The sequence below is a fragment of the Capricornis sumatraensis genome, chromosome 1, assembly GCF_032405125.1.
Source record: "Capricornis sumatraensis isolate serow.1 chromosome 1, serow.2, whole genome shotgun sequence".
Classification (NCBI taxonomy): domain Eukaryota; kingdom Metazoa; phylum Chordata; class Mammalia; order Artiodactyla; family Bovidae; genus Capricornis; species Capricornis sumatraensis.
Genome location: NC_091069.1, coordinates 75,923,060 through 75,945,987, shown reverse-complemented (window position 1 = coordinate 75,945,987; position 22,928 = coordinate 75,923,060). Strand labels below are relative to the sequence as shown.

Genomic DNA, 22,928 nt, shown 5'->3' with positions numbered 1-22,928 from the left:
CATCTTGCATGAAATGTTCCCTTGGTATCTCTAATTTTCTTGAAGAGATCTCTAGTCTTTCCCATTCTGTTGTTTTCCTCTATTTCTTTGCATTGATTGCTGAAGCAGGCTTTCTTATCTCTTCTTGCTATTCTTTGGAACTCTGCATTCAGATGCTTATATCTTTCCTTTTCTCCTTTGTTTTTTTTGCCTCTCTTCTTTTCACAGCTTATTTGTAAGGCCTCTCCAGACAGCCATTTTGTTTTTTTGCATTTCTTTTCCATGGGGATGGTCTTGATCCCTGTCTCCTGTACAGTGTCGTGAACCTCATTCCATAGTTCATCAGGCACTCCATCTATCATATCTGTCTATATGTTTGTTATTTATATACTTATCTGGAAGGAAAGGTCATTTGCCTATTTATTTTGGTGGACTTGGTATTCTAAAGTACTCGTCAAGGATGGTTTAAAAACAGCTTTTTCTTTCCTTGAAAATACAGTGACAACTGATACAGAGTGACAACTGACACTAACTAAGAGGATGTCAGTCTTTCAACTTGATTTTTTAACTTTGCTTGGCTATATGTGGCGCTAGTGGTAAAGAACCGACCTGCCAATGCAGGAGACATAAGAAATGTAGGTTCAATCCCTGGGTGGGGAAGATCCCCTGGAGAAGGAAATGGCAACCCACTCCAGTATTCTTGCCTGGAGAATCCCATGGACAGAGGAGCCTGGAGGGCTGCCGTCCTGGCTGGCAAAGAGTTGAACACAACAGCTGAGGCAAAGTAAGCAAGCAAGCAATGCTTTATGTAATCTTGGGCACATCTGCTGCCATAGTATTGTCTTGCATCTTAAAGTAATGGGATTTCATTCTAAACTTGTGATTTAGAGGATGGCATATTTGCAACCATTTGAATTAGTTTCTGATGAGACTGTCAACAGTATCTGTTTTAAGTAGTGTTGCTAAAAATGAATGTTCCTTAAGAAATTGAGTGTATTCAAATGGACAAAAAAGCTTGAATCTTGAACTCAGCCTAGTTTGTAATTTTGGCTTCACTTCTTATTAGCTTTAGAATGTTAGGCAGTTACTTACTTGGCTTCCATAACAGTGATTTTCAGCTTTCTGATTGTAACTAGTGGGGATATTTCCTAGCATTAATGATTTGTTTCGAAAATAAAGTAACTTTTAAAAGCAGGTAGCACAGCACTTGGTATTTGTTGCTTATAAGTTCATTTCAGTTTGGAATTATAATTTGAGTGCTTCCTTATGCCCAGTGTTTTGTTATGATGTATTAGGAGTACAAAAGTAAAAGACTCTTATCATGGGATTCACAGTGGGGGGAAAAGGACCATATGTAGAACTAAGTGATAGTGTAAAAAACTTTATGCATTTTAATTGATAGTCATTTGAGATACAATATGTAGTATTTAGTACAATGGCTTACACCCCAAATATCAGCTGATAGATGCTACTGATAACTGGGTATTCTGAGACTACATCTAATAGCTACAAGAATCCAGATTGTTTTATATCCAGCATTGACCAGTTTTCATAATTAGAGAAACCTGCCAGCTATGTTTTCAATAAAATAAAATTCCAGGGTTGCTTCTCTTATTTCACTTACATAAGTATAAGAAGTTTGAATAGAATAATAGTATACGTAGAGGGTTTTTCACAGAATTTGGAAATGAGGTACCTTGATGAACCATTGAAAATGAATTAAATGGCACATTAGTTCTGCCACTTTCCCTTTTGGTCAGTTATTCTTCCATAGTAAGATTTTTGAATTGAAGTCTGTTTCAGAAGTAAAAAAGAAAAAAAAATCATTGAGAGGATAGAAATATAAAAGGATAGCTTAGAAACAGCTTTTTTTCCTCCCCTTGAAAATGCAATGACAGTTCAAAGTTTACTAAGAATGCCAACCTTTCACCGTCAGTACTTGATGAGATAGTAGATAGAAGGAAGAGTTAAAAATACTGGAATTTACAATAATAAATCTGTAGTAAATATATTTTGCTAGTAATGAATTTAGTGATTAAGAAATGTTATCTTTTTAGTATGATATACTATAAAAATATTAGTTATTTCTTTATAGTATTATAATCATATCTGAGGAAAGAGTTTATTTAGAATTACTGTTTGAGCTTATTTTAAATTTGATTATTATCTATTTTGAGCCTTATGTATGACTTAATTTCACTGTAATTATAGTGAAATTATAGATGAATAGATTCTAGAATTTTAGAATTCAAAGATATAATCTGTTCATTTTTAGTAACAGCACACATTACTTACTAGGCAGTTATGGGCTAGGGACTGTAATAAGTATTCAGAATACATTCAACTTTATTAATATCACCTGTACATATTGTGCTATAGTCGGGCATTTTACTTATAGCCATTTCAAATAACATGAAATAAGTTCTGTATTATAACCTTTAGCATTTGTTATGCAAATATTATACTTAAATATTATATGGGATATTGATTGTAAAATTTCTCTGATTTGGGGATTTTTAAATTTGTGTTTCCTTTTTCCATGTGCTTATGAATCTTAAGTATAACATTGGTTGATAATTGTTTCTTTTGTTACAGAACTGTAAGAGTAAATGGGTCCAGTAATTGGAATGACTCCAGAAAAGAGAGCTGAAACTCCAGGAGCTGAAAAGGTTGCAGGATTGAGCCAGATTTACAAAATGGGAAGCTTGCCTGAAGCTGTTGATGCTGCCAGGCCAAAGGCCACTCTAGTGGACAATGAGTCAGCAGATGATGAACTCACAAACTTGAACTGGCTTCACGAAAGTACTAATCTCCTAACAAACTTCAGCTTTGGAAGCGAAGGTCTTCCAATTGTTAGTCCATTGTATGACATAGAAGGAGATGACGTGCCATCCTTTGGACCATCGTGCTATCAGAACCAAGAAAAAAAATCAGCAACTTCAAAGCCCCCATACTCCTTTAGTCTTCTCATTTATATGGCTATTGAACACTCTCCAAATAAGTGTTTGCCAGTCAAAGAAATTTATAGCTGGATTCTGAACCGCTTCCCGTATTTTGCAACTGCACCAACTGGCTGGAAGAATTCTGTTCGACATAATCTGTCCCTGAATAAATGTTTTCAGAAAGTGGAAAGAAGCCATGGCAAGGTCAGTGTTTATGAACGTTGCTATATTTAGGGAGGTGGGGGAAAATAGCATGGAGATGTTAAAATATGAGGAAGTCAAAGGAAGACAAAAAATAGTCAAGTCAGATTACTTCAGCTTGAACTTAATTTTGTCTACCATTTGCTTTCATCTCAGATGTTTTTGAATTTCTTCAGTATTGATGTAAATCTAGCAGAATCATGTTCAGTCTACTAAAGGTACAAATTAGGTATAAATTACGAGTTTATTATTTCCTTTTACTTTTAAAAATTGAAGCATAGTTAATGTCCAAACTTTCTGTTCTTAGTTTCTATAATGTTCTTGTTGCTGTATTTATATATTCTTATTTATTCAATATGACAGTGTCTGCCTTATAATTGGAATATGGATCATTTACATTAGTGTAATTGATATGGTTGGATTTCAATCTATCATTACATTATTTGTTTTCTATTTAAATACTTTAAGACATTATTCTCTTGTCTTCTGGGTAGCATAGTTTGTGATGAGAAGTCTGTTGACATTCTTATCTTTGGTCTTCTGTTTGTAGTTTCTTTTCCTTACTGTCCTCAAGATTTTTATCTTTATCACTACTTTTTAGCAGTTTGACTATAATGTGCCTAAGTGCGTTTTTCTTTATTTTATCCTGCCTTGGTTTTTCTGACGTTCTTGGATCTGTGGTTTGTTGTCAGTCATTAAACTTAGAAATTTGTTTCCTCATTATCTCTTCAAATATTTCTTGTGATTCACCACCTACTTCTGGGCTCCAAGTGAAAATATGTTAGACCATTTGCTGTTGTCTCACCTCTTGATTGCTCTGTCCCTCTTCCTACTCTTTTTTTCTTTGTTTCAGTTTGGATAATTTCTGTTGATCTGTGTATAGTTGTATTCTTTCTTGTATCCATTCTGATGATCACCCTAATAAAATCATCTTCATTTTTTTTTAAGTATTTTCATTTTCCTTAAAAAAAAAATAGTCTTCATCTTTCTGCTAAAAATTTCCCACTAGGTCTGTTAAACAAATTAATCATAGTCGCAGTGTCTGTCTGATAATTTTAATATTTGGACCATCTGGGTCTGGTTTTGTTAATTGTTTTGTTTCCTGCTTTTGTGTGTCATGTAATTTTGCAGTAAATATCAGACATTGCCTGTGAAAAAATGGTAGAAACTGAAGTAAAGAATATTTCTATCAAGAAATAGATATGTCTCTGCTTCTGTCAGGTTGTTCGTATGGACAGGTATTGATCAATTTAGTTAACAGTTGAGTTGGGTGGGTTTTGTGGTTGCCATAGTCACCTTTGCTATACCATAGTCTTTACGTTCCTGTGGAGAGACTGCTGATACTTTGTATTTAGTGTGAGGCCTGGAATGTCAGGTGATTTTTCTTGGCTTTTCTGCTCCACCTTTATCTGTCAGTTTGTGACACATTTAACTTAGAAGTGGGAGGGGAGTTAAATATTTCTCTCTGTGCTCTTGCTCCTCCCTTAGCAGTAGATTGTTCTTCCTTGTTACTTGGTGCAGGGTTCCTGGTGTGAACAGGAGAGGTTTCTTGGTTCTTCTCCAGTTTTAGTGTCAGGCAGGCTTATTGTGTGCCTGTGTCTCAAGTGTGGGACATCCCTGTCTCTTCCATGAGCAGACTCCCATCTACCCAGTGAAGTCCAGAGCTGCACTTATCAATAGCCAGATACCTCCATGTGGCTAGTGGTTGGTATACTGGAGAGAACAAATATAGGATACTTTGTCATTGTATAAATTCCTTTTGAACAGCACTGTTCCAGCATTCAGGCCAGTTTCTTGTCCACTCCCATCATGGTAAGTAAATGTTACCTAATATCAGTGGGAAGTTCTGGGTACAAGTGAGTGACCATTTCCCAGGAGCAGCAGATCTCTGCTTTGTATCTTTGGAGCATTTGGGCATGAGCCAATTTCCTGTCCTCCATATGATGTATACTGCATTGCCTAGTATCAGTAAAGTGTGAGGATAACTGAGTTTTGTACTTTTCTTCCAACAGCAGCTGTCTTTTGCTGGTGACTGGGGTGAGGGAGGGTGCTTTGTCTCTCTCTCAGTGGCAGACAGCTTTTGCTTCTTATTTGCTTTTTCCAGGGTTTAGGCAGGTTTAGTGCCTTTCCCAGACAGACACATGATCTTACTTTATACTCACTCAGGGCCTGGAGCATGAATGAGCTTTGCCTGATAACCTTGCTCTAACCACAGACCATAGTCGGCTCAACACATCTATCTCCATCTCCAAGGGTGTCTTCCTTAGGTCCCCTTGAGTATTTTGTTTTCTTACTTTTTATCGTGACTGCCACTTTTTCCATGCTCTACTGAAAGTGAAACAGCTCTTATGTTTCATCCCTCCTCACAGGACCTGTCACACCTCAAAATCAATTCTTCTTGCAGCCTAAATTCTCAGGCTCATAAAAAATTATGGTTTTGTAGATTATTTTGTTCTTTTTCTTGTTAATCTAGGAGTGTTGTTCTTTTGTAGTTTTCTATAACCCAAGTGGTAGCAGAAAGCTCCAATTTTTATTTGGAATAAAAGTTTAAAAAGCAAGTAATTAAATCTTTAGATAACTGAAGGATTTCATAGGACAGTGCTGTTCAGACTTGAAAGTATCTACTGAATTCTTTTCTAGTTTTAGACCTATTGTATTTATGCTTATGGCAAGATATAAAAGAAACTAGTCATCAGCATTGGTTTTTAGTAGAAGGGTCTAGGGAAAGTATGGTATAATGGAAGCCAGCGAGGGTAAGTTTAAGTGTGAATGAGCAACAGTGTCAAATGTTGCACAAAAAAACCTGGAAATGGGAATATCCCTGGCAGTGCGGTGGTTAAGACTCCACACTTCCACTGCAGGGCGTGCAGGTCTGATATAGGTCAGGGAACTGATCCCACATGCTGCATCTCACAGCCAAAAGAAAAAAAAAACTTGATTAGCATCAAGTAGCAGCCAAAAGATTAGAATTAAAAATATATGAACAGTGGTGTATTGCTGAATATTTAACAATTGGATGAGGTTTAAGGTATCACTTTTGCCGATTTCCATGATATAAATATTTCTATTGTGGCCATTTTCAAGCTGCCAACATTCTGTCATTAAATGCAAAATTTGGACAAAAAGTGATACATTCAAGTGAGATTGGGAGTGCTTGTGGTTTGTTTTTATTTTATTTTTTTAATAAAATACTGCTTGAATCAGTACCTCAAAATACTGATTTTTTTCTTTTTCAACCTGCAAAAGGCAAGTAAGTTATACTTACTTCCATTCGGTTTGGCAACCTTGAAAAGCACTTTTTCTGATGAGTAATTGTCTGGAGATGATAATCTCAAAAAAGAAAGCAAGATGACAAAGGTCCAGGTCAAACTACAGGTTGATATAGATGCCTAGTCACTTGCTGTGGCTGCTGCTTAGCTCCCTGCCCTCATCCATACCATAGTTACCACTCTCAAAAGATAGGCCTAAAAATCTTGGCTTGTTATTTTGAATTTTAAAATCAGAAAAGCTATGCACGGTGTTTTTGTTTTGTTTTTATGTTTTGAACATTAACATTGAAGTCTTAAAATTTGTTTTTCAAACTTTGTTATAAAAGCCAAACTAAAATATTTAAGGTGAGAATTTAGCTGGGGAACGTGAAATCAGAAGTTTTGCCTGATTTAGTACAATTTCAGGGTGTACATTTTCATGGTGGTGATTTGCTTCAATAGCTGAATCCCAAGAAATGAAGTCATGCAAGCCACCATTAAAAGTTCACACTATGAGCAAGAATTATGAATGCCCTTTTAAATTCAGCGATTCTAAAAAACACTGAAAAAGGTAGTCAGCGGGGGAAAATATTAAAATGTACAGTGCAGGTACATGAAAACATTTCAGGAATAGTGAACCTTGTTTCTTCTCCCAGTGTTCTTTACAACTTCCATTAAGATAAACCTTAAAAGTTCAATTCTCAGTATATTCCTTATTTCTTCAGAACCTTCGGTGGTTCTTTACCAAATATGTCCAAAAGCCTTAGAGTTTCAAAATGCAAAATAGTACATGAGAGAATGCACATTTCCTGTTTCCACTGCACAAAAAAGCATTTCTTGTAATAGTCATATTTGCTTTAATACTTCTTAAACTCTTTAATATTTGTGTTCTATCATCTAAGCACAACTTAATAAAGAGGCGTAGTTTTTAACTGAGACTTAGATTTTAAAATAAGTTTAAGTTTTTTGCTTTAGACTCTAAAACACAGATTAGCAAATACATAATTCTGTCTTGTTACTGATAGTTTGTGAACGGGCTCAGGGAACGGAAGTGCTGCCATGGTAACACAAAACAGACGGTTATTTGGAGACCTTACTCAAGATACTTAACTGCCCTGAACTGCAAGTTTTCAGTACTAGTGCTTCCAATTTGCTATTTCAAGGAAATACCGATTCTTCTATGATCAAAACAATTTGCAGTTCTCTCACAATAGAATTTTAAAAGTCGACTTGAACTAAACAGCATCTGGGAGTATAATCTCAGGAATACCAAGATAGAACATGGTTGGAATCATTAAAATAATTGTTTTAATCTATATATGAAAAATAATTATATGAAACTGAAGTGGTTTGGGAACAAAAGATATTGTGGGTGCTATCACTTTAAAGTTTTATTTCTCTATCTTCAGAATACACTTTACCACTTAGGCCAAGTGATTGGAATTACATCTAATTTAAGATGGAATGGTCCATCACTTAATTCAAAAATACATGGGTAGTTTTTCCTTTGGAAAAACTTAAAATTTCAATGTAGTTCATGTGATATCTTGCTACCACAGGCCAGAAAAAGTTTCATCTGATAGGGGAAAAACACTTTTTTACCATACTATCAGTTTAATTCTTGTTTCTAACTTTTGTCTCATATTCAAAATTAATTAATGTTTGTTCTTATTGTTTCTAGAATTGCTTCATCTCTTAGAAGAAAAGAATAGGAACATAAACTGACTTTCTACCATTTTCAATATAACCTCTTAGTATTCATTTACTTTGCAGCTCTGTCACTTACCTAAAAATTATCTTATTTGAATCTCATCACAACTCAGTGAAGTGGTCTGTTTTTTTACAGATAAAATATGAATTAGAGGACAGATAGAGATTAAATTATTAGTCCAATGTCATGTAGCCAGTCAGTAAGCAGTGTTTTAAGATTTCGCTTTTAAAACCTGTGAAACCGTTCTTTCATTATACTGTTCTGCTAGAGTAGTTATGATATTCAGAGATTTAAAAAAAAAAAAACCTCAATAATAGACTAATGTTACTTTGAAAACAGTTCAGGAAATGGAAGCACCCTGGAATTTTCATCACATTAAATCTTCAGCAATCATAATAGCTTACATCATATGGGATTTTATACAAGCAGAAAGGAGCAGGGGAATAAGACACAGGTCAGTTTTACTGTTGTCTAGATAATTGTTAATGTTGTGAGGTATAATTCAAACTTTCAAAAGGGGTTTTTGAAATAGAAAAGATGTAATGTAAAAACAAAAATTAGTAGCGGTTTGAATTTCACTAATCTTGTGAGGAAATTTTGTATACCATGGTAAGAAGGGTTCAGGTTATACCTTACATTTAACTTTTGATATTTATATCTTCAAAAGATTAAATATCTTCAAAAATATTTACTAAAATTTAATGTCAGTATCTAGTGGAGTAGAAGCAGAAAAACAAATTATTAGAGAATAAAAACAATGATATTAGACTGGAAGAAAGAGGAACAGTTTTTAAAACTGCAAAGAAAATGAACATAAAACATAACAATAGTAGTATTTGGTGTTAAGGACTTATGGCCAGAAGGTACAGTTTTATATATATTTTGAGCATACTAATACACAGAGAACCATAGACATTTTTCTAAAGGTTACACAGCTGTTAAGTGACAGAGCCAGGTTTCCAAAGGTAGGTATTCTTCTTCAAGGCTTATACTCTTAACTTCTGTGCAAGTGGTGTTCAGCTCTGGGGAAGTGGCATGAGTTTGCAGTTGAACCTCCTTCTTGCATGGCTATGGGCTTCTATGTGTAAGCTGTGGGTCCATGTGGTACATTTGTAGGGATGTTCTTCTAGTCAGACTGTTCAGGTTGGTAGATAGGGATGGATGTTCAGCTAAATAAATAGGATAGATGTATCCTTAAGGAAGAGTTAGCAGGTGATGTTACAGCTCCTGAAATCCTTCAGTTATTTCATTTAACTAGCTCAACTAATGTCTGTGTATTTGACCACATCCACTTAGTTTTTATGTTTTTCTTATGCCCTTTGTAATATGTAATTATAGTTTGGATATCTTTTTAAATTCAAGAGCGTTTATAAATTTCCAAGTGGTCAGAGAATTTTGCAATTGGGTTTTTTTTTCTTTTTGCACTAAAGTGACCTTTAAATAAGATTTATTTTTCTTCATGGTCTAATCAATGTTTGTATTTTTTCCTACCAAAAAAAAAAAAAGAAACCCATTTCTCAGTGTTAACATTAGGAAAGTATATTCTATAAGAATTCATATTCATCAGTTACATCAGTGTTTTTAATACAAAACAGGTTTAATTAAAGCAAGACTACTTAGAACCCCTCATAGCTCAGTCAGTAAAGAATCTGCCTGCAATGTAGGAGACCCAGGTTCAATTCCTAGGTCGGGAAGATCCTCTGGAGAAGGAAATGGCAGTCCACTCCAGTGTTCTGGCCTGGAGAAGCCCCATGGACAGAGGACCCTGTCAGGCTACAACCCGTGGGGTCGCAAGAGTCGGAAATGACTTAGCGACTAAACCACCACCAACCTGCTAATACGTAGTGTGACCTTCTAAGCAGAAAGGAGGTAAAACATGCAGCATTTTTCAAACCTCTTTGAAGGAATTATCTCCTGGTCTGGTCTTTCGCCTGCACATTAGATCATTTTAGTGATATTCTGCAGGTATATTGTCCACTTACCTTCCTGGTGAGCTGTTCCGTCATATTAGGGGAACTGTGGAGCAGGCAAGCCATCCTTTGAGGCATCTCTCATCTGCCATTTAGTGGGCGCTTCTGTTTATATTTTCTCTAGTTTCCAATAATCATACGTTTCTATTATTTTTAGATTCTTAGGACTATTTCCATGAAATCTGGGCTTGTGTGCCCCTTACCTTATTATCCAAAAGGCCCTCAAATGTTGTAGCTTAACCATCTTGAGGGCAGTGATGGTATTTATTCCTCTTTTTTATCTTTTACAAGAGTCTTTAACATCCCTCAGTTTTTTATTTTACTCTCTGAGACTTTTGCCATATCTTCATTAAATTGTTTGCTTTGAATTTAAGCAGTTTAAATGGGAAAATAAACACTAGTGTTAATGCCATAAAAATAATTATTTTTGGATGCATCACCCAGTATCATATTGTTTAGCACTTTGGGGGGAATGACACCACCTAATTGAAGGGCCATCATGCATAGCCCTTCATGCTGTTCTCTGCATAGCTTGGTGTTGTATATCATTCTCACAAACTGTGATGTGAATGGTATGTCCTAGAGTGTTGTGGTCTTGTGGCCCTATGCACCATGCACTGTGCAGAGTACTCTATGTGTAATTAAATCCATGGAACAACCCTGTGAGGTAGGTAATGTTATTATCCATACCTTCCAAATACGGGAATAATGACCCAGAGAAATAGAAGTTAGTTAACCTTCCTAAAATTACACAGCGGGTAAATGGCAGAGCTGGAGATAGGAACCCAGGCTGTCTGCCTCCAGGGCTTTTAATCACACAGTTCATTGCTAGCAAGTTTACTTCAGTGTTTGCATTGTATTCAAAAGGTGCTATTGGGTTTTGTTCCCCCACACATCTATGAAAAACATTCAGACACTTTTTGTGTCTGATTCCAGGTAACTAATTCTTACGTAATTTATTTTAGGTTAATGGAAAAGGTTCCTTATGGTGTGTTGATCCAGAATATAAACCCAACCTTATGCAGGCACTGAAGAAGCAACCTTTCTCCTCAAAATCCACATTTTACAGCCCTCCTGCATCACCACAAAGGTACAGGATCTAAGATGTAAATGTCAGTGGCAATATATAAGATTTCATTATATGAGATGGAGTAACTTTTAAGTTGTGGGGGTTTTTTCATCTTTTTTTTTTAAATTACATAGAGAATTATTTACGGATAAGACATTAGACTAAGGCATTTTTGCTTATTAGGAACTGAGATGTTGTGTAATTGAGAGCATAAATTCTGGAAAATGTATTAATAATTAATAATATATTCTAACTAAACTCTGAAAATAGTGATAATATGAATTGAGGTATAACCTGAAACCTTTTTGTAAAGATCAGATCATTTACATTGTCTGCAGTACTAGTACTGACCTAAAGACACAAGAAAGTAGAAGTATATTTAAAATTTTTTAAATAAGGTAGTTTGTTTGCAGCATTTATATATATATACTTATATTCATTTTTCTATTTTAAGATTTTTTTCCCTTCACAGCATGTTTAATATTTGAAAATTATGTTCAAGTCTCAAATTTTTAAATGTCAAGTAAAATAATGCTTTGGATTTTTATTTGATTTGTTTCTGTTGGCAAATATGCTTTTCCTTGGCCTTTTGTTTTCTAACTCTGTGATCATTAAATTGATCTTATAGCTTTCCCATTTTAAGTCAAATCTGAAAATGATGACTTTAAATCTGACTGTTGCCTTTGAAAGAAGCCTTTAGAATCTTTATTTTTAAACTCTATTATATATATTCATTTGAGTTGAAAATGACAGTTTTGTCAAAATACTTTTAAGGGTAGTCTATAAAAAGTTTTTTAAAGCTTTTTAGTAAAATAATAAATGAAAAATTTGAAACATTCACAAAAGTAGAAGAGTGAACTCCCATTTGCAGCAGTTACCAACATTTCATGTAGTGTTTAAGGAATTAAAGTATTATATAACTTTTAGAAGAGTGTTTGTAGCTGATACAGTTTAAAAAATTAGCCTAAAGTTGAAATTTCTGCATTATATATACATAATACTTATTGAGATTTTAAACTTATTTACCATATTAGTAGATTAGAAGGATCATTATAACAAGAACTAGTTTATCCTTATGAAATGAAACTCTGAAAAGATGTTTTCAGAGTTTATATTCTCATTGTTTGGGAGTTGATACTTTCCTTAGTATTGGTACTTAAGAGATGTCCTAGTTTAAAAGAACAGTAGTTGGGAAACTAATGGTAAGCTTTGTTGATACTACTTTAATGTTTTATTTAGCAATGCTATTTTTTATTAAAAATCAAATGGGAGAATTGGCACAGTTTTTTTGTACACCATCAAAAATATACTTTCCTGTGCCTTTGATATGAAACATTTTCATGTTTTCATTCTTTATATGTTTAAATGTTAAATAGAGATGATTTTGTGGTTTAAAAACAGGTAGATAAACAGCAGCATAGAGGTTGTAATCTTTGACTTTAAAATATTTTTAGAAACATTTTCAGAAACATTTTCTCTATATTATTGTTGGAGAAAATTACAGTTCGGTCTGACATGCCTTTGTGTAGTCCTTTCATGCCATAATTGGTTAAGTCTGAGGAAGAGAATGAACTATAGTGTATATGAAACTGTGACTGAGAAAGAGTTTTAATTTAGTTAGCCAAACAGATTTTTTTTTAAATACTATCACAAATTCCAGAGAAGAGGAAAGTTTATTCCAAAAATATTCAAAAATTTTTGAAATTAAAAAAAAGAAACTGCTGGTCTCTTTCATAAATATAGAAATTTTAATTTGTAATTGATATTTTTAATTAAATCAGGAACTTTTTCTTTTTTTGTCATCACCATACAGTCTTCTTTTTAAACATTGTTTTGATAAACACTTTCATTTCTGTAGTAACACCTATATTAATATCTTATCAAATGTAGGCATCCAGTGTAGAATCAAACAGTAACTATTATGTATTGTCTGTTGTTTTGGGCATTTTAAATTTAATGTTCTTATTTAATTACCACAACAACCCTATGTGGGAGTTTTAATTATTCCTGTTTTACAGATGAAGAAACTAAAGGGTTAATTATTTTGCCTAAGAACGCCCAAATAGTTGTGATTTAAACTTGGATCTTATGCTCTTTCTGCTTTGGCAGACTCTTGCTAAACTGAATAGTATTAGCAAAGAAAACAAGGTAAAAACTGTTTTTTATTGTAACAACTAGTTGTATTTGTAACTAAGTTTTATAAAATGTGAAATAAAAAAATTTTTTTAATGAGTGTCCTTGTCTTATCTCTTTTTTCAGTGGTTCTTTATCACCTCACTACTTAAGCTCTGTACTCAAGCAGAACCAGGTGCGAACTCTCAAAGGTATGTGAAAGATCAGTATTTTAAATCATAAGAACTCAGGTTAAAATCAGAATTTTTATTTCATTTTTTTAATTATAAAAATATTGCCTGTTCATTATAGAAGGTTTAAAAAATAAAAAACATTTACAAAAAAGAAACTAAAACTTACCCTTTATTCTGCTGTTAACTTTTTAATTGGGCTATACTGGGTGTACAATATTGTATGTTTCAGGTGTACAAAATAGTTATTCACAGTTTTTCAAGTTATACCCCATTTATAATTATAAAATAGTGACTGTATTCCATGTGTTGTACAGTATATTCTTGAAGCTTAGTTATTTTTTGCATAGTAGTTTATACCTCTTAATCTCTTACTCTGTCTATCTTGCCCCTCTGCTGTTAACATTTTTAATATAATTGCTTTGGTCCTTTTTATGCCTTGCACAAGATTAGATATGTTTGCATGCATGCCCATACATGCACATACCACCCCTCACCTCTCAAACACACTTTTTCTCCAAGTACTTGGATTTTACTGTGTATACTGTTTTATATCCCTGTTTTCATTTTCCTTTTATTGTATACTTTTCCTTGAAAATAGGGAAATATTTCTTAGTAATGCGATAAGTACCGAATCATCTTTTCAAGTCTGTCGGTCTGGAATAGTTGACAAACTGTGGCCCGTGGGCCAAATCTGGCCGCCACTCGTTTTGTTATGGCCTTTGAGTTAGGGATGGTTTTACATAATTCTTTTATAGATTAGGTGTAAAGAACTATAATTTAGGAAGAAAGCAATAAGCTTTCAAAAGCTAACTTTTGAACTTGGTTGACTTTTAAAAAGTAGATCAAAATTTAGAATTAGTTGTTTTTTCCTCTACTCATAGTTAATATTACAGGTTAGTGATATACTAACATAAGTTTTCCTCACATTGCTACTTTGGAGCTTGCAGGTGTTACTCTGATCTATAAAAATAAAAATTATCAGATGAAAAGCCTTTCTGTGTATCAGAGACATTTTGGCTCTTTAAATCTATACTAAGCCAAGCCTAGGAAACATGATGATGGTCTGTAAAAATAAGGGAGGGAAAGAGTGTGAAAAGTTTAAGAGAACTCTGCAAAGAAGTTAATGGAATTAGGAGTCTGCTTCAGATAATATTGTGGCTGAACATAAGGCAAGTACCCATTTTCCTGTTACCTACATGAGTAAATGTGCTCTCTTTATGTTTAGGTATTGCTGAAACTTCCTTTTTCTTTTTATTACTTCAGTAAATTCTGACCCTTAGTCTATTAAGCTTTGCTCATATGCACATTTTGAGAACGTTTTCTGTCTTGAATTCTGGGGATTATTTAGAATTTCTTCTTGTTCTTGTTCTATTCCATCCGAATTCTGCTGCTTCCTTTGGGGATCAGCTTCCACAAGGAGAGCATAGGTACTTTTTCATCTAATGAGTTGTATGTATTATCCATCATCTCTCAGAAGTTTTAGGAGAAAATGAAATACTGTACCACACAAAAACTTTAAGAAATTTTATATTTAAATCAGGTTGATATAGCACATATATGTAGATTCTGAGGAAATTTGCTTTTTCTTAGCTCTTGATATTATTTCTAGGGAAAAGTTTGAAAAATACAGCAATAAATTGATTAAACATTCAAGTACTTGTTGAATTCATCCATTGTGCTAATCATTGAACTCTGGGTGCCTTGGGATATGCAGAAAGAGACCCAGGCCCTAGTCTCAGAAAATATACAGTCTAATTAAAGAATTAATTCTTGTTTAATTGATTAGAATTGTACAGAATACACTGGGAGAAAAGGAGGTGGGTGGCAAATTAAGCTTAGAGGTAGGTTGGGAAAGGCCTCTTCAAGAAGAAAGTGTGATGCCTGAGCTCTGGGCCTCGAAAGTTGGACAGATACTTAACCTTGGTTAGAGGTTTGGTCTGGGACAGTTGCTAGGAACTGCAGGTTGGTAAGCATGGCTGAAACCTAAGCGCGTAGAAGACTAAGTAGCCTTGGTCCTGCAGCTATAGATGTGATCGTTTAGCATGGGCAAGGCGAATGAAAAAGTTTAAGCAGGCATTAGCAAAATGAACGGAGAAGAAATGGCAGCCCACTCCAGTGTTCTTGCCTGGAGAATCCCAAGGACGGCGGAGCCGGGCGGGCTGCCGTCTATGGGGTCGCACAGAGTCGGACACGACTGAAGCGACTTAGCAGCAGCAGCAGCCAAATCAAGGAGAGCTTCTTTAGCATAATGAGTTGGAACTTCTTCCTGTAACTGTAACATTAGTTTACATTGAGTTCCTGACTTTAGTGTTTTGCTTGCATTATTTCATTTAATTCTTACAACAACTCTTTGAGGTTTTGTTACCCCCTTTTACAAATAAGGAAATTGAATTTTGGAGAGATTAAGTAACTTTCTTAAGGTTACACAACTAGTAAATGGTACAGAAGGAACTCTGATTTCAGAGCCTGCACTCCTACCAGATATGAGGAGTTAGGGGAACTACTGAAGGTCTTTAAAGAATAAGGTGACGTTGTCTGTTTTGTGTTTTGTAAGTATCACTGAAATTTTACTGTTGGCTCTAACTTTATTGTTGTTGTTCAGTTGCTCAGTCATATCCGACTCTGCGACCCCATGGACTGCTGCATGCTAGGCTTCCCTGCCCTTCTCCATCTCTCAGAGCTTGCCCAAACTCAGGTCCATTGAGTCAGTGATGCCATCCAACCGTCTCATCCTCTGTCATCCTCTTCTCCTGCCTTCAGTATTTCCCAGCATCAGAAGTCTTTTCAAATGAGTCAGTCCTTCACATCAGGTGGCCAAAGTATTGGAACTTCAGCTTCAGCATCAGTCCTTCCAGTGAAAATTCAGGACTGATTTCCTTTAGTATTGACTGGTTGGATCTCCTTGAAGTCCAAGGGATTCTCAAGAGTCTTCTCCAGCACCACAGTTTGAAAGCATCAGTTCTTCAGCACTCAGCCTTCTTTATGGTCCAGCTCTCATATCGGTACATGACTACTGGAGAAACCATAGCTTTGACTATATGGACCTTTGTCTACAAAGTAATGTCTCTGCTTTTTAATATGCTGTCTAGTTTTGTCATAGCTTTTCTTCCAGGGAGCAAGTGTCTTTTAATTTCATGGCTGCAGTCACTGTCCACAGTGATTTTGGAGCCCAAGAAAATAATAGTAGAATCAAATATAAAATTCATCTGTCACTTCATAGAATTATCCTGTTTAAAGTCTCCTGTGTTTTGCTCATCTGGCCAATAGCAGTGTTACAGTATTGTATAACAGGCAGCAGGAGGCAGAGAAATCTCATACTGAGATAGCAGAACAAAACCTTTTTTGGTCAATATTTTGATTTGGTGTGGGTTTGTAGTAAATTCATGTGTTGAAAAATATTTATTGAGTGCATTTGTGTGCTAGTCACTGCTCTAGGCACCAAGGATGCATCAGTGAACAAAGACGACAAAAATGGAACCATATTCTGATTAGTAAATTTTAGTATTTATACTTAAGCACTAAAGTATATGTAGTGTATTACAAGCAAATATAAAATTCAGATAGTTAATGATGAAGGTAGGAACTAAATGCAAATCTAAGTTCAAATTTAAGTTTACAAATTTGCATAATTTGTATCTTAATTAAAGTGAAAGTAAACTGATAGTTCAAACAGCTTCACATACTAGTAATTTATTGAAATCACTCTCCTACTTTTAAGAATCATGAGAAACAGCTTCCTTGTTTGGATGCTCTGTAAATGTGTATACTGGTTTTGATAAAGGCAGTAAATCCTGCTGTAGTTAATACTTGGCTTATAATCATTTAAATTATGCCACTGTGGTTCTTATATCGTTCCTTAAGCAAATGGACTGAGAATCAGGTAATAGAAACTTGGCTTATTATAACTCTTACTTTCGCATAGTTAAAACTGAGTCTTTTTAATTTTCTGTTATTGTTAATAATTTCTTAGCATCAAGGCTAAGAAAATATAAACTAGGAAGCATAAGTTAACAGTTTTGACAGAGATTTATTTGAACCAGTTACTAAATCAGTAGCATATTTTGAACTCTAGTCAGAACTACGAAGGATAAAAGGGAACTGTTTAATATGACTTTTAACAGGTCATTTTTGTGATTATTTAACTCACTGTTTGGATGGCTCTCATGACAAATGACTTTAAGCTGGAAGTGAATTATTGAGTTAAACAGTGTCAGAGAAAATATATACAAAAGGCTTTATAAAAAAATGAAATTTCTATTCTGAATGTGTTAGATAATATAGCTAATAGTATGTTTATTGAGAACACAGAGCCATCTTTAAAATTGCAAATGTATTGAGTTGACCAAAAAGTTTTTTCGGATTTTTCAGTAAGATGTTATGGAAAAACCTGAACAAACCAACCCTATACTTATTAATGAAAAAAACATTATAAAGTGTTTTCAGCTGTGACAATAAGTAAGTCTTAGGTTTAATTTTAATACCAAAACTGATTTGGTACTATAAATAAGCATTGTAAAATCTATACCGTTTTGTTGTTTTTGTTCCAAGAAGTTCAAGAATGTACTTTGGACAAATCGTTGATAATTAGGTGGTGGTGGTGTTTATTGAAGTTGATAATTAGGTGGTGGTGGTGTTTATTGAAGTATAGTTGATTTACAGTGTTGGATAGGAGACTTCCCTGGTGGGTCAGTGATTAGGACTCCACACTTCCAATGCCATGTTGGATAATCAGGTGTTCTTGATTACCAGATGGGATCATTTCTCTGGTGCTTATTTTAACATTGAAGTTAAACTTTTTTTAAGTTAATTGACAAGATGTTGTGGGAAGCATATTTAACGAATGTTCTAAATCAAACAGTCAGATGTAGATAAAATCCTTTTGCAAAGAAGTAATTTCATGTTGGACTATTCAAATTAATTTGGCTGTAACAAATTCCTACAAGAATTTGTATTTAAAGAACAATTTTCCTGTCATTTCTACTGTTACAGAAAGTGAAAGTATTAGTTGCTCAATCGTATCTGACTGTTTGAGACCCATGGACTATCGCCCTCCAGGCTCCTGTGTCCATGGAATTCTCCAAGCAAGAATATGGAGTTACCTTTCCCTTCTCCAAGGGATCTTTCCAACCCAGGGATCAAAACCCGGTCTCCCGCATTGTGGACAAGATTCTTAACCTTCTGAGCCACCAGAGAAGCCCCTATACACACTATAAAGATACACTAATTTTAAAGTTAAAAATCTTTTATAGATGCTTCATTTACAAGATTAATAAATTTCCTGAAATTGTTTACTTGATATAATGCATTCCAGTATTAGATTCTTTCCCTCACCACCATTCTCCCTTTTTAAAAAAAAAAGTAAATTTTTTTTTTAATTAAAAGAAAACAAAATTATTTCATGGAACAGAAGTCTCTCTGTTAGTATAATGCCAGCCAGGTTGCACCCTGCACAAAGGACACCTGGCTGAGACAATGAGTGGGCTGATGTCAGAAGGACTGGACTACACCCAGTCCTCAAGCTGTGTGCCCTGGTTTAGAGAAGCATTCACCTGGAGGCCAGTTGCTTTTTTTCCAGTTCACACAGAGATACAATATGGGCTAGAGCTGTACTAGCTTTTTTTCTTTAAAGACATGTTAGAATGCTGAACTCTATTATAGTCAAATCTCATTCTAAAAGATGGGAATTGGAGAGGTCTTTGTCTTCCTAGCGTCTATGGCTGTGGCATCTGGGAATCATTGATTCGAGTTCTTTTTAACCTGATTTTTTTTTTTTCTGCCTGAAATGCTTTTTCTTTGAATATCTTCATAGTTTCCTTTCTTTCACCTTCCTGAGGTTTTTGCTCAGCTATTACCTTTCTTTGAGGCCTTCCCTAACCTCTGTATTTAAAGTTGCAACTGCCTTTCCCCACATTCTCTGTCTTGCTTCCCTCCAATTTTCTTCTCCCTAGTGTTTATCTCTCAGAAGTTGTATTTCTTTGTGTTCTGAGAGTCAGGGATTTTCCTGTTTTGTTTTCAGCCTGGAATGTGAGATAGGACACTCAATTTATTGAATGAGTAACAGAGAATTTCCATTATACTCTATAATTTCCTGCAAAATTTCCTACTCTAATTATAGATACTTGGTAAGTTTTGAGGGATGATGAGATTACAAATTGCCTGGATTCTGGAGGTACACCGCACAGGTTTAAATCCCATCTCTATCATTCCTAGAGATCCCTCTTTGTCCATTTTCTCATCTTTAAGATGGAAATACTATTAGTACCACATCATAAACTTATGAGAGTGAGATGAGTTAATAATACTTAGAACATGCCAAAGGCTTAGTAATTTGGTGATAATCAGCTTAATCTAAAGAAAGGAGATGTGGCAGAGATACAATATATTCTTCACTCATTTATCAGGGAACTACTGTGTGTTCCAGGTATTATGGAATATAGAGAATAAGACATGATTCTTACCTTAAGGGAGCTGACAGTCTAATTGGAAAGACATTCATATAGAAACTCAAGGTCATAACATTTCCTGCCTTTACAGAGTTTGTGGTCAAGATGAGGAAACTAGTAACTATCCACATGGCTTTATTATCTAAGATAATTTTATAATTAGATATAAATAGAATGTAAGATTTGGGGATAATAAAAATTTTCCAACTTTGGGGCAGAAATGGAATGTTTTTGAGTCTTGTTTTAAACCTGTCCTTTATAATTAAAGGATATATAAATTATTATATAAATTATCCTTTATAACCTATCCTTTAAAATTTGTAAACATTTTCTAACTTTTCCTTCACATTTTAGATTGTACCATTTTACTTTTATTTGATTATGGTTATAAAGGCTAACAGATTGCCAAGATGTAGAGGAACTGCTAGTGCAAAAGTAGATATGAGAGTGTAATGACCTCTGGAATAGGACCTGCTGTTTTTACCAGCCTATTAAAATCCACTTTTCTTATGGAATATCCATAATTGTAGTACTTATAGGCTTGCATGTAATTATGACTAAAGACAGTGCTAATATTTATGTGTGTTCTTAGCTAATTTAATCTTTTTAAGGGCAATCCTTATTGAAATGCAGGTCAGGTTCTTATTTTCATTGTGAATAATTAAAGAAAACTTTCATTATTTCTAGTGCCTCTCAATTCTCCTTTATACAATATTGTTCATAATTTTAAGTGAACAAAAGTAGATTACGAAATAATAAGTCTCATTTTGTACATTTATCTGTATGTGTTTGTGTCTATATATATATATATGATATCTATATACATGTGTGTGTATAAATTACATATGTTATATACATTATACATTTTTTTACTAGAAAATACACCAAAACCTTAATGTTGGTTACCTTTGTTTGCATACACTATAATAGCCTCTTTTTTATAAAGAACATTAATATTACCACTCTTTTCCTTTTTTAGAATCTGATATTGATGCTGCCACTGCAATGATGCTTTTAAATACTTCTATAGAACAAGGAATTTTGGAATGTAAGCAAACATGCTTTTCTTTTTCATGAGCACCTTTCAAATGTCATTTAGGACAGGCAAAATTACTTCTTTCTAACTAGGTTGTGTTTTCATCTAAATAGTCTCTGTTTTATTTTCTTTTAATTTATGTGAGCAGTTGTGAAATTGAGGTTAATGCTATGATAATTCTTGTTACATTGACCAAGAAATGAAGAAATAAATAGCATGTTTAGAAATTAAGCTTTAAGATTTAAAAGTGAAAATGGGGATGTCCATGGTAGTCCAGTGGACAAGACTCTGTGCTCCCCATGCAGGGGACCCAGGTTCAATCCGTGGTTAGGGAACTAGATCCCATATGCTGCAACAAAAGATCTCACATGCCACAACGAAAGGTTGAAGATCCCACATCCTGCAGCTAAGACCTGCTGCAGCCAAATAAATAAATAAAAATAAATATTCTAAAGAAATGAATAAAAGTAAAAATGAAAGCTATGAATAATAAAACATAGAAAGTATGCTTATAACCTTGAAATGAGAAAAGCTATCTTTGACATACAAAGTGCAAGATCCATAAAAGCTTGTGTAAATTTAATTAAACATGAAACTCTTATTTAGAGCTCTGACAACAGCAGATACCTGTAAGAAAAGTAACAAGCATAGTACTGGGATGACGTATTTCTTCACTGTATATAGCAGGCAAAGGAATAATGTTGAGTATACATACGTGCACAACATAAAAAGATTCTGTAAGTAAGAAATAAGAAAACAGTTCAACAAAATATATGAATAGCTAGGCCTCGGAGCAGGAAATACACAGATGGATAGCACACATTTGAAAAGATACAGCTTCTCTAGAAATCAAGGAGATGTAAAATGAAACAATATTGAGATAATATCTTTTTATCATGAGATTATGAAAAATTAAAACGATTGATAATGTTAGAGGTTAAGTATAGGAGCTGGGTGTTGTCATGCAATGTAGGATATAAATTGATACAACTATTTTGGAAGGCAATTTGGAAACACCAACTAAAATTTAAAACATATATATTTTTTACTTATAATTCTGTTTCTTTTTATCTCTCCTAGAAAAATTCCATATGTGTAAGAAAAGGCATGTGGAGGATTTTCATTGCAGTATTACTTGTAATAGTGAAAAACTGGCAACAACCTAAATATCAACAAGTAAATTGTTAGCTAACCAGTGACACATTAATATTGAGGCATTTTCTGCAAGCAGCTCAAAATAATTGTATTTTCCATGGGAAGGTCAAGATATACCATTAAATGGTTTAAAAATATTTTAGATTGATTCCTACAGGATGATGGTCTGCATAAAATTTAAAGACCCACAAAACATCACCAGTCTAACGCACTTATTCAGGAGTGATATAAGTTTTAAATGGCCTGTTTCTGCAGTCACATGCATTTGATTTACTGATGGAAGCTTTATTTTCCACAGGTGAGAAGCCTCTGCCTCTTAAAACAGCAATGCAAAAAAAGAGAAGTTATAGCAATGCGTTCAGTCATCCCAGTGCTGTGCGATTACATGAGAGTGATTCTTTAGCCACCAGCATTGATCCAAAAGAAGACCACAATTACAGTGCAAGTAGCATGGCAGCGCAGCGTTGTGCGTCCAGGTCTAGTGTGTCCTCTCTGTCTTCTGTGGATGAGGTGTATGAATTTATCCCAAAGAGTAGCCATGTAGGAAGTGATGGCAGTGAAGGATTTCGCAGTGAAGAAGACACAGACGTTGACTATGAAGATGATCCACTTGGAGACAGTGGCTATGCATCGCAGGCTTGTGCAGATACGACTGAAAAGGGGCAGCCAGACAAAAAGATGCGAAAACAAGCATGTCAAGAAATTGATGAGGAGCTCAAAGAGGCAGCTGGATCTCTGCTCCACCTTGCTGGTATTCGTACATGTCTAGGTTCCCTAATAAGTACTGCAAAGACACAGAATCAAAAGCAGCGGAAAAAATAGAAATACTTACTAGTGTGAAATTATTTTTAAATGTGGCAATACTCTT

The 22,928-nt window shown here is 34.4% G+C and overlaps 1 protein-coding gene across 2 annotated transcripts; it reads left to right on the top strand.

Moving 5' to 3' along the window:
* The first annotated feature begins 2,588 nt into the window (after window positions 1–2,588).
* Window positions 2,589–22,882, top strand: FOXN2 (forkhead box N2). Of its 2 annotated transcripts, XM_068984964.1 has the most exons (5): window positions 2,589–3,125; window positions 11,017–11,141; window positions 13,380–13,444; window positions 20,849–20,917; window positions 22,359–22,882. In XM_068984964.1, exons 1-5 carry the CDS (start codon window positions 2,589–2,591, stop codon window positions 22,880–22,882), a joined length of 1,320 nt encoding a protein of 439 aa, XP_068841065.1. The 2 variants fall into 2 exon arrangements, with proteins under 2 accessions (XP_068841065.1, XP_068841071.1); XM_068984970.1 differs by lacking the exon at window positions 22,359–22,882 and having other exon boundaries at window positions 13,380–13,428; window positions 20,849–20,878.
* Window positions 22,883–22,928: the final 46 nt, after the last annotated feature.

Excerpts from the sequence above, each read along its gene's own strand:
- FOXN2 (XM_068984964.1), top strand. The coding sequence starts at position 2,589 with ATGGGTCCAGTAATTGGAATGACTCCAGAAAAGAGAGCTGAAACTCCA. Across the intron at positions 11,142-13,379 it reads CCTCCTGCATCACCACAAAG|TGGTTCTTTATCACCTCACT; the intron begins GTACAGGATCTA and ends CTCTTTTTTCAG. Across the intron at positions 20,918-22,358 it reads AGAACAAGGAATTTTGGAAT|GTGAGAAGCCTCTGCCTCTT; the intron begins GTAAGCAAACAT and ends TATTTTCCACAG.